This window comes from Aotus nancymaae, unplaced genomic scaffold (assembly GCF_030222135.1).
Source record: "Aotus nancymaae isolate 86718 unplaced genomic scaffold, 86718_ANA_hifiasm-v0.15.2.pri h1tg000008l, whole genome shotgun sequence".
Taxonomy (NCBI): Eukaryota; Metazoa; Chordata; class Mammalia; order Primates; family Aotidae; genus Aotus; species Aotus nancymaae.
In genome coordinates this window covers 63,958,814-63,972,015 of record NW_026988419.1, presented here as the reverse complement: position 1 = coordinate 63,972,015, position 13,202 = coordinate 63,958,814, and the positions used below count along the sequence as shown (strand labels likewise).

At 39.8% G+C, this 13,202-nt stretch overlaps 1 protein-coding gene across 1 annotated transcript in view; it reads left to right on the top strand.

Annotated features, from left to right (window-relative positions):
- Positions 1-13,202, top strand: part of LOC135273585 (low-density lipoprotein receptor-related protein 2-like) — an 84,144-nt gene that overhangs the window by 2,066 nt on the left and 68,876 nt on the right. The window contains exons 4-7 of the mRNA XM_064372774.1: positions 628-834; positions 3,761-3,963; positions 6,328-6,468; positions 8,650-8,853. Coding sequence (XP_064228844.1) covers positions 628-834; positions 3,761-3,963; positions 6,328-6,468; positions 8,650-8,853 — 755 coding nt within the window. The remainder of the gene's footprint in view (positions 1-627; positions 835-3,760; positions 3,964-6,327; positions 6,469-8,649; positions 8,854-13,202) is intronic.

The following is a 13,202-nucleotide window of genomic DNA, read 5'->3' as shown; positions in this document are numbered from 1 at the left end:
GTTATAAGTTTTCCTGGGTGTAAAAAAGAGAAGCAAAGGACAGATAAAGGGAACAGAGGAGAAACTTCAGAAGGTGAATATGATTTTCTTTTTTTGAGACAGGTTCTTGCTCTGTTGCCCAGGATGGAGTGCAGTGGCACAATCACCTGTTTACTGCAGCCTTGTACTCCTGGACTCAAGCAATCCTTCCACCTCAGCTTTCTGAGTAGCTGAGACTATGGGCAGGTGCCATCATGCCCAGCTAAGTTTTTAATTTTTGTAGAGATGGGGTCTTGCTGTGTTGCCCAGACTGGTCTTGAACTATGGACCTCAAGGGATCCTTGTGCCTTAGCCTCCCAAGGTGCTGGGACTACAGGCATGAACCACTGTGCCTGACTGGCTGACTATGAACTTTTAGGCCACCATATTAGTGCATCATAATAGTTGCTATTTGGAACCATTGATGCTCCTGTTGATCCCACAGTCTCTGTTTTTAAAAGTACTTAATTTCCCTGTTGTGTTATACACTTGTGGTTCTCTAATCAGCGGGATAAAATTTCCATTGATCCAAACACACTATTAAAAAAAAAATTCATGAGTAAACTTGTAAAATACCAGATTCTTTCATTTTCTGTTTTTCTTTTGTAGTTATTTATTTTTCTCAGATTGGGAGAGCCTTTCTGGGGAACCTAAGCTGGAAAGGGCGTTCATGGATGGCAGCAACCGTAAGGACTTGGTGAAAACGAAGCTGGGATGGCCTGCTGGGATAACTCTGGATTTGATATCGAAGCGTGTTTACTGGGTTGACTCTCGGTTTGATTACATTGAAACTGTAACTTATGATGGAATTCAAAGGTAAGAAGTATTTTCTTTTTTTTGAGACAGTCTCTGTTGCCCAGGCTGGAGTGCAGTGGAGTGATCTCAGCTCACTGCAACCTCGGCCTCCCAGGTTCAAGCGATTCTTGTGCCTCAGCCTCCTGAGTAGCTGGGATTACAGGCACCTGCCACCACGACCAGCTAATTTTTGTATTTTTAGTAGAGGTGGGGTTTCACCATGTTGGCCAGGCTGATCTCAAACTCCTGACCTCAGGTGACCCACCTGCCTTGGCCTCCCGGTAAGAAATATTTTTTATGGCTTTGTAAGTTTTGGGGAAAGTGTATAAGATGGCTGGAGAGGAATATCAAAGGACCAGAATTAAAATACTGCCTTGTTGGTTGACATGATAGATTTAATGATCTTTGTACTGATATTTTTTGCATGAAGTGACCTGCTGTGTTTTGTTAACTTTTCTTGTGTCCCATAATACAAGAGGTAAATGCTAATTAAATCTAACCTCCAGCATTTGTTCTTTGATTTCTCCTCACCAACTTCTCCCTCAGTCCCAGATGATGCACATTATTTTCATTCTCTCCTGAGTTCATTTGTGCTTTATTTCTCAAGACCACTTTCCCTTTTAATTTTCCAACCTTCCCCCAATAAATGCACGTTTTATTAGGTATTTGATGTTACCCACTGGAATTAATTGGATTTTACTCTGCTCTTATATATTTCAAATTTCAAGGAGAAATTCTCTTTATTGTATTTTTTCTTGGTATACAAAGATACTTAAATGGCAATATTTGAATGTAGAATATGGCACTTTTTTTTTTTTTTGAAATGGAGTCTCACTCTGTTGTCCAAGCTGGAGTGCAGTGATGTGATCTTGGTTCACTGCAACCTCTGCTTCCCAAGTTCAGGTGATTCTCCTGCCTTAGCCCCCTAGTAGCTAGTATTACAAGCGTACACCACCATGCCTGGATAAGTTTTGTATTTTTAGTAGAGATGAGATTTCACCAGGTTGCGCAGGCTGCTCTCAAACTCCTGACCTCAAGTGATCCGCCCACCTCGGCCTCCCAAAGTGTTGGGATTATAGACGTGAGCCACTGCACCTGGCTGAATATGGCACTTTTTTTTTTTTGATCTTTTTACTCTGGTTAGAGTTAATGATAATTTAATGTAAAAAACTACTTTAGAACTTCTCCTTTTGGTATTTTCAAAAATTGAGTAAAACATGTTCTTCAAATTTTGACCCAAAAATTATTCTTTGTGGATTCAGCAAATAGGCTGGTTATTTAAATTTTTCCCAATGACCTGATTTTATTGTTTTCTCAATGAAAGCAATATGATAGTTTTGTTTCCCCTTGTATTTCCATTTTGTAAGGGTGATATCACAGTTTGCCACTGGATTGTATATCCTTAGAACTGCTTGGTTAAATGAAGTGATTGGGTATTAATGTGGTGACTTCGTATCACTGAGACTAGTTTCCATGTGGAGGATATGAATAAATTTTGGGAAAAAGTTAGCTAACCCAGTAAGTCACATGAAACAATTGTGAAATTGCCTATTTTTTTTCCTCTTTGGGATGTTTTAGCATTACATTATATAGTCTCAATCTTTTTTTTTACTAAAGTAAAAAAAGTAAAGCATAAAAGATAAAAATCAATGAAGATTTGGAAAGATTTGAGTGGTTTGCTGACTGTGAAGAAACATCAAAGAAATACTAAAGCTCACGAGTAGAGCTGAAATCATAAAATCTCTTGCTTTGCCAGCAGGTGGCATTCAGGGTTCTGGAATTTGCTAATTGAAAAAGAAACTATTCTCCGATCTTAATGTACCATGTCATTATGGAATGTTTCAAAGTGTGCACTAACCTGTCACCTCACTTTTCTTTGTTTACTCCTCTTTAGCCTGTTTCCCAGCTTTAATATCTTCAAATCTTTTCTTAGAGCTCTATTGTGCTTTTTAGTTTTCAGGGGATGGTAAGATTTTTCTTTGAGGTCTTTGTATTATGCCCAAATAAAGAAAATAAGAGTTTTCCCATATCAACTGTCCTCCACCTCACCCTGTTCATGTGTCTAACGGAATCATTGTTTATGGAAACGTAGTCATGGGGAGCATTGTTGATTTACACTCTTTGCTTAGTGGAAATTTTACTTCTGTTTTCTTATCCCAGTTAAATGGCTTTGGGTCTCCATTACAAGTATGATCAGTTGACATTTTCATCAAGCAGATGCATAAGATTGGTAGTGGCATCGTTTCTTGCTCTCCTTATAGTGACGTCAGGAACAGACCTGGGTGTCTGCTGTGGCTTGAGCTCTACCACTCACTGCTCTGCTCCCTAATTGCTAGGAAATGGTCAGTGGTGCAGTGGAAAATAATTGGTGAAGCCATCTTCTCCCAGACTTTCAAAGTCCTGGTATACTCTTTCACCCATGGTGTTCAAAATGCTATTTCACATCTTAGTCTTTTAGATGTGGGGCAACCTAAAAGGAATGAAGAGCAAATGGGAAAACAGTAAATTCTAAAAAAAACCCTAGGACAAGCTAAAGGATTGACTGGGACCGGAATGTAAGTCTCAAGGGTCTTTTTATTTATTTTAAAAATTTTTTAAATTTTTAAATTTTTAATTTTTTATATATATTGCATTGCATTTTAGGTTTTGGGGTACATGTGAAGAACATGCAAGATTGTTGCATAGGTACATACACGGCAATGTGGTTTGCTGCCTTCCTCCCCATCACCTATATCTCAAGGGTCTTTTTCAAGAGACAACATGAAAATCTTTCTACCATATGTAGATAGAAATAAATATACATCTAAAATATATCTTTTCTATCTATTCCATATTTGTGAAAAGAAATTATTTAGCTTTTCAGGCATTTAAGTGAACTAACTACAGCTTTAATTATGATAAAGCAAAACTAATAAATTGTATGATATATATGTATCTTTTATAACAGGAAGACTGTAGTTCATGGAGGCTCCCTCATTCCTCATCCTTTTGGAATAAGCTTATTTGAAGGTCAGGTGTTCTTTACTGATTGGACAAAGATGGCCGTGCTGAAGGCAAACAAGTTCACAGAGACCAACCCACAAGTGTACTACCAGACTTCCCTGAGGCCCTATGGAGTGACTGTTTACCATCCTCTCAGGCAGCCCTATGGTAAGCCTCAGAAAAGTGGTAGCCATGCTTGGTACCAGACTTGATGGGAAGGTTTTCTCAAAGCTTTGGAAGTTAATAATGGGGATCTCATGTAATTTGGGTGGCATTCTCAAGTATATGAAGGGTTACCCAGAGCGTTAAACTCTCTGAAACTGGTTCTGCAGATTAGGAACATTCTTGGAGAAAGTGATGTATTTTAGAGTTAAATGATGGATCTAGAGGGAATTTAGAGATTTATTTTACAGACATTTATTGGCACGTATAAAGATGCTTGAGGGTATAGTAGCTCACAAACCAAACCAAAATACCTATCCTCATTCTACTAGGAAAAACATCTTCTATTTCAAACTTCTAATATTACAGTTAAGGAAACAGGTCCCATAGAAAAAAATGACATGTCTAAGTGTTCATTTTAGGTCGTGTCCGAACCATTTCTTTCTTCTTCTCTGTTGCATGTGTATGGCACCTGTTCTTTGGTTCTGATTAATCTGTCTTAGGCCAACTGGGTTTGGTGTCTCTCTGGACTGTTTAGTCTTCTTCTGTTATTTTACCATACATTTTTTTCTTTTTTTTCTGAGACTGGGTTTTCACTATGTTGGCTAGGCTGTTCTGGAACTCCTGGCTTCAAGCAGTCCTCCTGCCTCAGCTCCCAAAGTGCTGGTATTACAGGCATGAGCCACTGCACCTGGCCTATTGCAAGCTTTGTTTATGTTTCCAGGTTATAGCTTGAGCTTTGATGCATCTCTCTGAACTGTATATGGCTCTTTTCTCTATTTGCTTGTGGATCAAAGAAAAAGAAATATAAATTCTACTATGTTGATAGAAAGTTTAATATTGGTGAACAGTAATTTAGAGAAAAACAGATTTGCTTTAAAACTTTCATGTTAAGTGATGGATCTATTTAGGATGAAAAGACTATAAAGTAATTTGGTTAATTTAACAAAAGCCCAGCCACTAGAACTGACATATTTAGATGAATATCCTTCAATGTCATCATTCTGGGAAAATATATACTTACCTGAAAATATATATTTTATCTGAAAACATTTTTGGAAATACCTATTTGGAATAGTTTTTACACTCAATTCACAACTATTAAACTTAGACCTGCCTTCACATTAGATCCATTAGATCAATGATCGACGTGTTCACTCAAATGAGTATTTCCATTATTTGGCTGAGAATGACATCTGCCTATTGTGTCCCCAAATCAATCCATCTAAGAAGATAAAAAGAATATTTTAAAGGATAATTCAAAGGCTAAGAAGACAATCTTAAAAGCAGATATAAAATTTCTAGCTGTGTCAGCCTTTGTACCGTATAGTGTGATCTTCTTAAGGTCACTACTTTAAGAGTGACTTTTGGAAGTAGAAACTAGTTTGTGTTGCAGACATTTGTGTCTGCCTCCATATACCTGATTTTTGGAATCAGATCTGGCTTTGAATCCTGGGTAAGCTGTTTAGCTGCTGAATAATGTTGGGCAAGTTGTTTAACTGTTAGATTCTTGGTTTCCTCCTCTGTAAAATTGGAGGAATAATACCTCTTAGAGCTATTGGTTATTAAGTTGGTTTACTTACAAAGTAAGCATCCAGTGAGTAATATTTACTATATCCTATGAATGGCAAAAAAGTGGTGAAGTGTTGGGTATTTTTGACAGTTATTTCTAATCATGGAGGATAGCAGACATACTCTGACGTAATTTTTGGGGAGACAGCTGTAGGAGTCCTTACTCTCTCCTTCCTTCCCTCCTCCCTCCCTCCCTCCCTCCCTCCCTCCCTCCCTCCCTCCTTCCTTCCTTCCTTCCTTCCTTCCTTCCTTCCTTCCTTCCTTCGCTCTTGTTACCCAGGCTGGAGTGCAATGGTGCGATCTTGGCTCACCGTAACCTCCGCCTCCTGGGTTCAGGCAATTCTCCTGCCTCAGCCTCCTGAGTAGCTGGGATTACAGGCACGCGCCACCATGCCCAGCTAATTTTTTGTATTTTTAGTAGAGACGGGGTTTCACCATGTTGACCAGGATGGTCTCGATCTCGTGACCTTGTGATCCACTCCCCTCGGCCTCCTAAAGTGCTGGGATTACAGGCGTGAGCCACCACGCCCTTCTTTTTCTTTCTTTCTTTTCTTTCTTTTTTTTTTTTTTTTTGCCACCATCATTTGGTGAGTGGATGGGTGAGCAGCAGTAAAATTGGGAGGGTTACTGTAGCCAGATGTGGATATATTCGGTAATAACCAGTTAGTGATGTTTTCAAAGCATTGCTAATTCATTACTCTATTTCAACTATAGGTGAAAAAGGCTAGCAGTAGCTTCATGTCTTGGATAATTACACATTTCTAATTGCAATTTATCCCTGTGCATTTTTCCCTCCAGCTACCAATCCATGTAAAGATAACAATGGAGGCTGTGAGCAGGTCTGTGTCCTCAGCCACAGAACAGATAATGATGGCTTGGGTTTCCGTTGCAAATGCACATTCGGCTTCCAACTGGATATGGATGAGCGCCGCTGCATTGGTAAGAAATCTGTTTTGGGGGGCCGGGCGCGGTGGCTCACGCCTGTAATCCCAGCACTTTGGGAGGCTGAGGCGGGTGGATCACAAGGTCAAGAGATCGAGACCATCCTGGTCAACATGGTGAAACCCCGTCTCTACTAAAAATACAAAAAATTAGCTGGGCATGGTGGCGCGTGCCTGTAGTCCCAGCTACTCAGGAGGCTGAGGCAGGAGAATTGCCTGAACCCAGGAGGCGGAGGTTGCGGTGAGCCGAGATTGCGCCATTGCACTCCAGCCTGGGTAACAAGAGCGAAACTCCGTCTCAAAAAAAAAAAAGAAATCTGTTTTGGATGTTGTTGGCAGGTGGCACAGGTGTAGGCATGTCGAAGCTTCTAACTAGACTAACTGCTGCTTGTGAACTGGGCCAGCTCCCTTTCTAACTTCTTCACTGCAAATAAGCTTTCCGTAGCCCACAGGGTGTCTTCCTTGGTAGGCACCACTTCTACTATACACAGAGCTATGTTTGAAAATGTAATTTTCTGTCTTTTGGGATTTTGCTTTAATCCCACATCTAGGGTTTTCTTGGGTTCCCTTTCCCCTTTGTTTGTTTTCTGTTTTTTTGAGACAAAGTCTTGCTCCGTCGCCAGGCACCAGGCTGGAGTGCAGTGGCGTGATCTCGGCTCACTGCAACCTCCACCTTCCGGGTTCAAGCAATTCTCCTGCCTCAGCCTCCCGAGTAGCTGGGACTACAGATGTGCATCACCAGGCCCAGCTAATTTTTTTTTGTATTTTTAGTACAGACGGGGTTTCACCATGTTGGCCAAGATGGTCTCAATCTCTTGACCTCGTAATCCGTCCACCTCGGCCTCCCAAAGTGCTGGGCTGTTTCTCTTTTGTTTCTTGAAACATTTTTCTCCTATTAACCAAGATCTTGAAATTCTATATGATTAAACTTTGAGCTCTTTTCTTTTCTTTTCTATTTTAATCCTATCCGATGACAGATCCTATTGACTTTGAGCTCTTTTCTATACTACGTATACCTTTTCTACTTTAGATGTTAACCTTAACTTTGATGGAAAGTACGGCACTTCTCCCCACTTTGACTCCTCCTAGACCACCACTTGTGCCCCTTTCAATCAGGTAATCACATCATCTGAATTCAATCTACTTTTTTTTTTTTTTTTTTCTGTATTCCAAAGTAAACTCCTGAGCATTGGAGTGACTCAGTTCCTCACGTATGGTTTCACCTTTCAGTTTAAACTTTCTTGTATCTGCCTCCATATACCTGATTTTATTCTTACCTTGAAGGTTTTCTTTCTTCCTCTTTGGTTTCCTACACATTTATTCATACTTAAGCCATTGTCTGGGCCCCAGCTGATGATGAAATGCACTCCTACAATATTTGTTTTTCTTATTTTCACTCCTACAACTCTCCTTTCTGTGCCTGTGACAAATTCTTGCTCTCCAGATGTTGCTGTTTCTAGCACAGTATATAAATTCTCTTATTCTAACTCAGACAAATTTGTTAACTTCTTAACTAGTCCTAGATTCAGGAAATCACCCTCATTAAAAAAAAAATGTGTATTTATAGCTATTATATCATTAGTGGGTTGTCTAATAATTTTGCTTTTAAATTCCATTCCTGCAATTTTTATCTTTGTCTTGGGCACACCTCCTTCATCTTCTTGATTTCCTGGCATACTGTCACAATCTTTGAATTTAAACAGCACTTCTTCTTACCTATGTCCTTTATCCCTCTCCTTCCTTCCCTTTTTTTTAACTCCTTTATTTCTTTATATTTCTGCTTACTGTTAATTATCGTGGTATCTACAGTGAGGTTCTTGGTGTAGATCTCTATGCAAAAGTTAATCCAACTTGAGGATTGTTATGGAATTACTACAGAGTTCAGCTAATACTATTTTATAAATTACGCACATGGATATCATTTTTCATATGAATAAATTTTAAGGATACTTTTTTAGGAAGAAGGAAGATTTAATACTTGTATCACCCTCACAGTTGGTTACCTTTTTTTTTCCTTCTCTCTATTATTTCTATGTTTTCCACAAATTTATTTTTTATATTTATTTCAGAGTTATATTTTACGATTTAATGTTTGCTCTATGGATGCATTTATCTGGAATTTGGGAGGAGGGGCAAGAACCATGCTCTGGCTGACTGTGCTGTGTTCCTCTTCCTACAGCTATTCAGAATTTCCTCATCTTTTCATCCCAACTTGCTGTTCGTGGGATCCCATTCACCTTGTCTACCCAGAAAGATGTCATGGTTCCAGTTTCAGGGAATCCTTCTTTCTTTGTTGGGATTGATTTTGATGCCAAGGAAAGAACTATCTTTTTTTCAGATACGTCAAAACACATGATTTTTAAACAAAAGATTGATGGTACAGGTGAGAAAAGTTTGTGTGGTGTGTGTGTGTGTGTGTGTGTGTGTGTGTAGATGTTTTGCCTGTTTATTGCAGTGATACTAACTTGATAATTAAAACTTGGTATCTACTTCTTAAGCAGAGTCTTTACTAAGCTTCCTAAATCGTTTTAGATTGAGAAAATAAATCTATTGCTTTTTTATGGATTAAGGTAAAACAAACACCTTTCCTTCATTTTAGAAACAAGTTATCTTTATGAACTGAGATGGGAGGATTACTAGAGGCCAGGAGTTTGAGACCAGCCTGGGCAGCATAGTGAGATCCCACTTGTACCATAAAAAGAAAAAAATTAGCCAGACATGGTGACATGTACCTGTAGTCCCCACTACTTGGGAGTTTGCAGTGGAAGGATTTCTTGAGCTCAGGAGTTCCAAGGTGTGGTGAGCTATGACCATACCATTGCACTCCAGCTTGGGCAACAGAGTGCAACCCTATCTCGGAAAAAAAAAAACCGTGTTACCAACATGTGTGTATTTTAACAATGACCAATATTAATGTAAAAGGAATGTCAAGTGCATGAAACCATTAACAGATTAATTTATTAGAAACTGTTTTTTATACTCAAGCAGCCAGAATGATTAAAGGGGAAGACATCTCTTTAGGGATGCTGGACTATGTAAATGCCGATGGTTTAGCTTGTATAGTAATAAAATTTGTAAGCAGTATAACATACCAACTAAGAGGGCCAGCTTAGGAGCTACACTGCCTGGTTCTGAATCCCAGCTTCCCACATTTCCTAGCTTTGTAACCTTGAGGAAGTTACTCAGTTTCCTTATGCCTCAGTTTTCTAAATATGCAGGTCATACATTGTTCATAAGGTTGTTGAGAGAATTTTAGGATAATATGTGTAAAGCACCTAGAGTATATGACTAGAAAATAGTAAATATTCAGTAAATGTTGGATATCATTATATCTGTTATCAATATAAAACCATATTTCCCCACCCTACCCTGCCCCCAGTCTAGACCTGCTCTGGGGAGGGAACAACTCTTGACTGTTTCTAAATACTTTGTTTATACGACTGTTTCTTGATTTATCATTTTTGATATTTACTTCCTGGTTCTAGGTGAGCATTTTGGTTTCTTACATCATTCTTCTCTCCCAGCTTTGGACATCCATCCCCCCATTCTCCTTAAAAAGCTAGATTGTAATTTTTGGTTAATACTATGTGTTTATATTGTTAATATAATATAAATATAAATATTGGTCACTGCTTAGCCAGTTAGTATTCTAGGATGACATTTCCTGACAATTTTTGACAATTGCTCCATCTTTATTTGTTTACTTTTTTTAATATAACAATAATATATTTTCCCCAAATGCCCCAATAGCTCTATCAAATGCCTAAACAAGATAAAAAGCAATCTATCTATCTATATATTTTTCCTTCTGGAGCCTCTCTCCCCTGTTCCAATTGGGACTGGTTTTTCTCTGGCCTGGCGCACAGCTCTTGTTTTCTGACTTCTCTTTGCTTTTCCCTTGCACTGGACCTGCTATTTGTGGCAGGCCATTTATTTCTCTTTGTAGATTCATTTCCTCATTTTGCTGAAACACATTATATAGTAGCTTCCTGACAAGGATAAGTAGATGGCATATATTTTGAGTCTTTGAATGTCCGTGTTTATTTTGCTCACCATCTTGACTGTTTGGCTGGGTATAGGTTGCAAGTTAATTTAAATCTGGAATTTGAAGACATTGCTCCAGTGACCTCTAGCATCCAGTGTTGAGTCCAGTGCCATTCTGAATACCATTTCTATGAATATGACCTTGATATGAATATGGATATGACATTCAAAATTAATCTTCCTCTGTTTCCATTTTCTCTGGATTCCTTTTTCCTTTTGATTTCTTTTCAACTTTCTTCTTTGTGATGGAAGCTTTCTCCAAATGTCTGTGATGCTAGTTTGGTATTAAGTGTGAGGTTATAAAACCTCACCAGAAAGTCTCTATGTGTGGATAGGCCTTGTTAGCTGGTGAGTTGCAGGTGGGCAGGTGGCTTTGTTGCCAAATTGCTCCCTAAGGCAGCATTAGTGACTCTTTTCTGGAGATGATCAATTTCTCCTTCATAGATGCTTCCATTCTCCTTCTTGGGGTAAGGGGAAGATGTGCGGAGATGGTGGTCTGTTCTGGGGTGATTAATTTCTCCTTCATAGATGCCTTCATTCTCCTTCTTGGGGTAAGGAGAAGATGTGGGGAGATGGTGGTGTATGTTCTGTGAGTGGACAGAGGAAAGGGAGCTGAGGGTGCCCTTTCAGTGTTCTATAATCCTCCTGTACTCAGTTCCACGTCCATCCCAGTTATCCATTGAGCACTCTGCCCCGAACCCATAGCCATTCTGCTTCAGCTCCTCCAGAGAAGAAAATCTCTGGTCCCTTATGGGAGATAGAGGAGTGGCATGATACTCAGAATCTGGGAGGGACCTGGGCGTTGGACTGCTCCTTATCCTGACTTTATCTGAGCCCCTTAGTTCCTTACCCCTGCCTTTCTTAGGACCTAGTGTCTCTGAGTGTGAGTGCACTGAGGCTTCTGCATATGTGGGTGTGTGTCTCTCTTCTGTGGACACTTAGTTTGTAGCATTTTCCCCTTCTTGATTGAGTTATCACTCCTCCAATAACTTACTTTTCAAACCTTTGTTGGAATTGCTCATCTGCTGTTCTTTTACCGTCTTTTAAGTAGCGTTTGGAAGGAAGAGGAGATAAACAAGTTTGATTGGTCAATCTGCTATTTTGAACCAGAAATTATCTTTGTTGAGGACTTAGAATCAGGCCCACTGAGCTTGGAGAACTGCAGTCGAGCTTGGTTCTCAGCAAAAGGCAGTACTGGCTTTCTCAGCTGCACACAGGTCAAGTCTCCCATTGGCACCTCCACAGGTCAGCTTCTTTTTGTTTTGTTGATCTGGAATTCTCATCGTATTTTTGGTAAACTTCAAGTCCATATGCTGAACAAGCTACCCTTTAAAATATTCTTCATAGTCATTGGTTAAACTCTCTATACTTTGGTGAGGAAGGCATTATATTGTTCTTTTTTTTTTTTTTTAAATGTGTACACAGTATATGCAGGAAATGAGTTGTCAGAAGTCACATTAGCCAATGCGGTGGTGTGTCTGTAGTGCCCGATACTTGGGAGGATTATTTGAGGTCAGGAGTTCGAGGCTGCAGTGAGCTATGATTGTGCCACTGCACTTAAGCCTAGGGGACACCTGTCTCTAAAGAAAAAGAAGAAACACATTAAAAGTCACGATTAGCTTAATGAAGCCCTCGGGAGAACTCCTTCCATTAGTGATCCCTTTTATTTTCTAAATTTTCTTTTTCTACTGACTTTTCCCTATCATCAGATAAGCTCAAATTGCTCCATCCTAAAAAATATGCAACTTACCCTTCACTCCATGTTCCTCTTTAGTGATAACCCCTTCACATTTCATGGTCAAGTTTCTTGAAAGATTGATTTGCACTTTCCTATCCCCTCTTCCACATTTCTTATTGATTCCTCACCTCTTGCAGTCTGCCCACCAGGTGACTGAAACCCCTCTCATCCTGGTCACCTCCAATCTCTTCTTGTTAAACTAAATAATGCCTTTCAGTCCTGCATTTGGCACTTTGGCCGTCTTCTCTCAAAAATTCTTTCTGGCCGGGCGCGGTGGCTCACGCCTGTAATCCCAGCACTTTGGGAGGCCGAGGCGGGTGGATCACAAGGTCAAGAGATCGAGACCATCTTGGCCAACATGGTGAAACCCCGTCTCTACTAAAAATACAAAAATTAGCTGGGCGTGGGGGCACGCACCTGTAGTCCCAGCTACTTGGGAGGCTGAGGCAGGACAATTGCTTGAACCCGGGAGGCGGAGGTTGCTGTGAGCCGAGATCGCGCCACTGCACTCCAGCCTGGCGACAGAGCGAGACTCTTGTCTCAAAAAAAAAAACAAACAAAAAAAATTCTTTCTTCCATGACAGCACACTCCTGGATTTCCTTGTATTTCTTAATCATTTTTTTTTTTTTTTTTAGTGTACCCTGGAGATCTTTTCTCCTTTGCCTGTTCTACAAAAAACTGTAAATCTGGTGTTCAGCATTGGTCTTCCTCTCTCTAAATAATTTTGTACCTTTCATGCCTTTGATTACCATCTGTGTAGCAACTATAAATAATTGTGGGGAGACTTTGATATAGTGCATTTACTGAGTTTTTCTCCTCCTAACCTGGGGAATAAGGGAAAGACCAAGGAAGCCTTCTTGTAGGTCATGATAAAGTCTCTATGCAAGTTCTCTCTCTGAGGTTCAGACTCACAGTGCCAGCTGCCTTTTGGATAACTCACCTGGATATC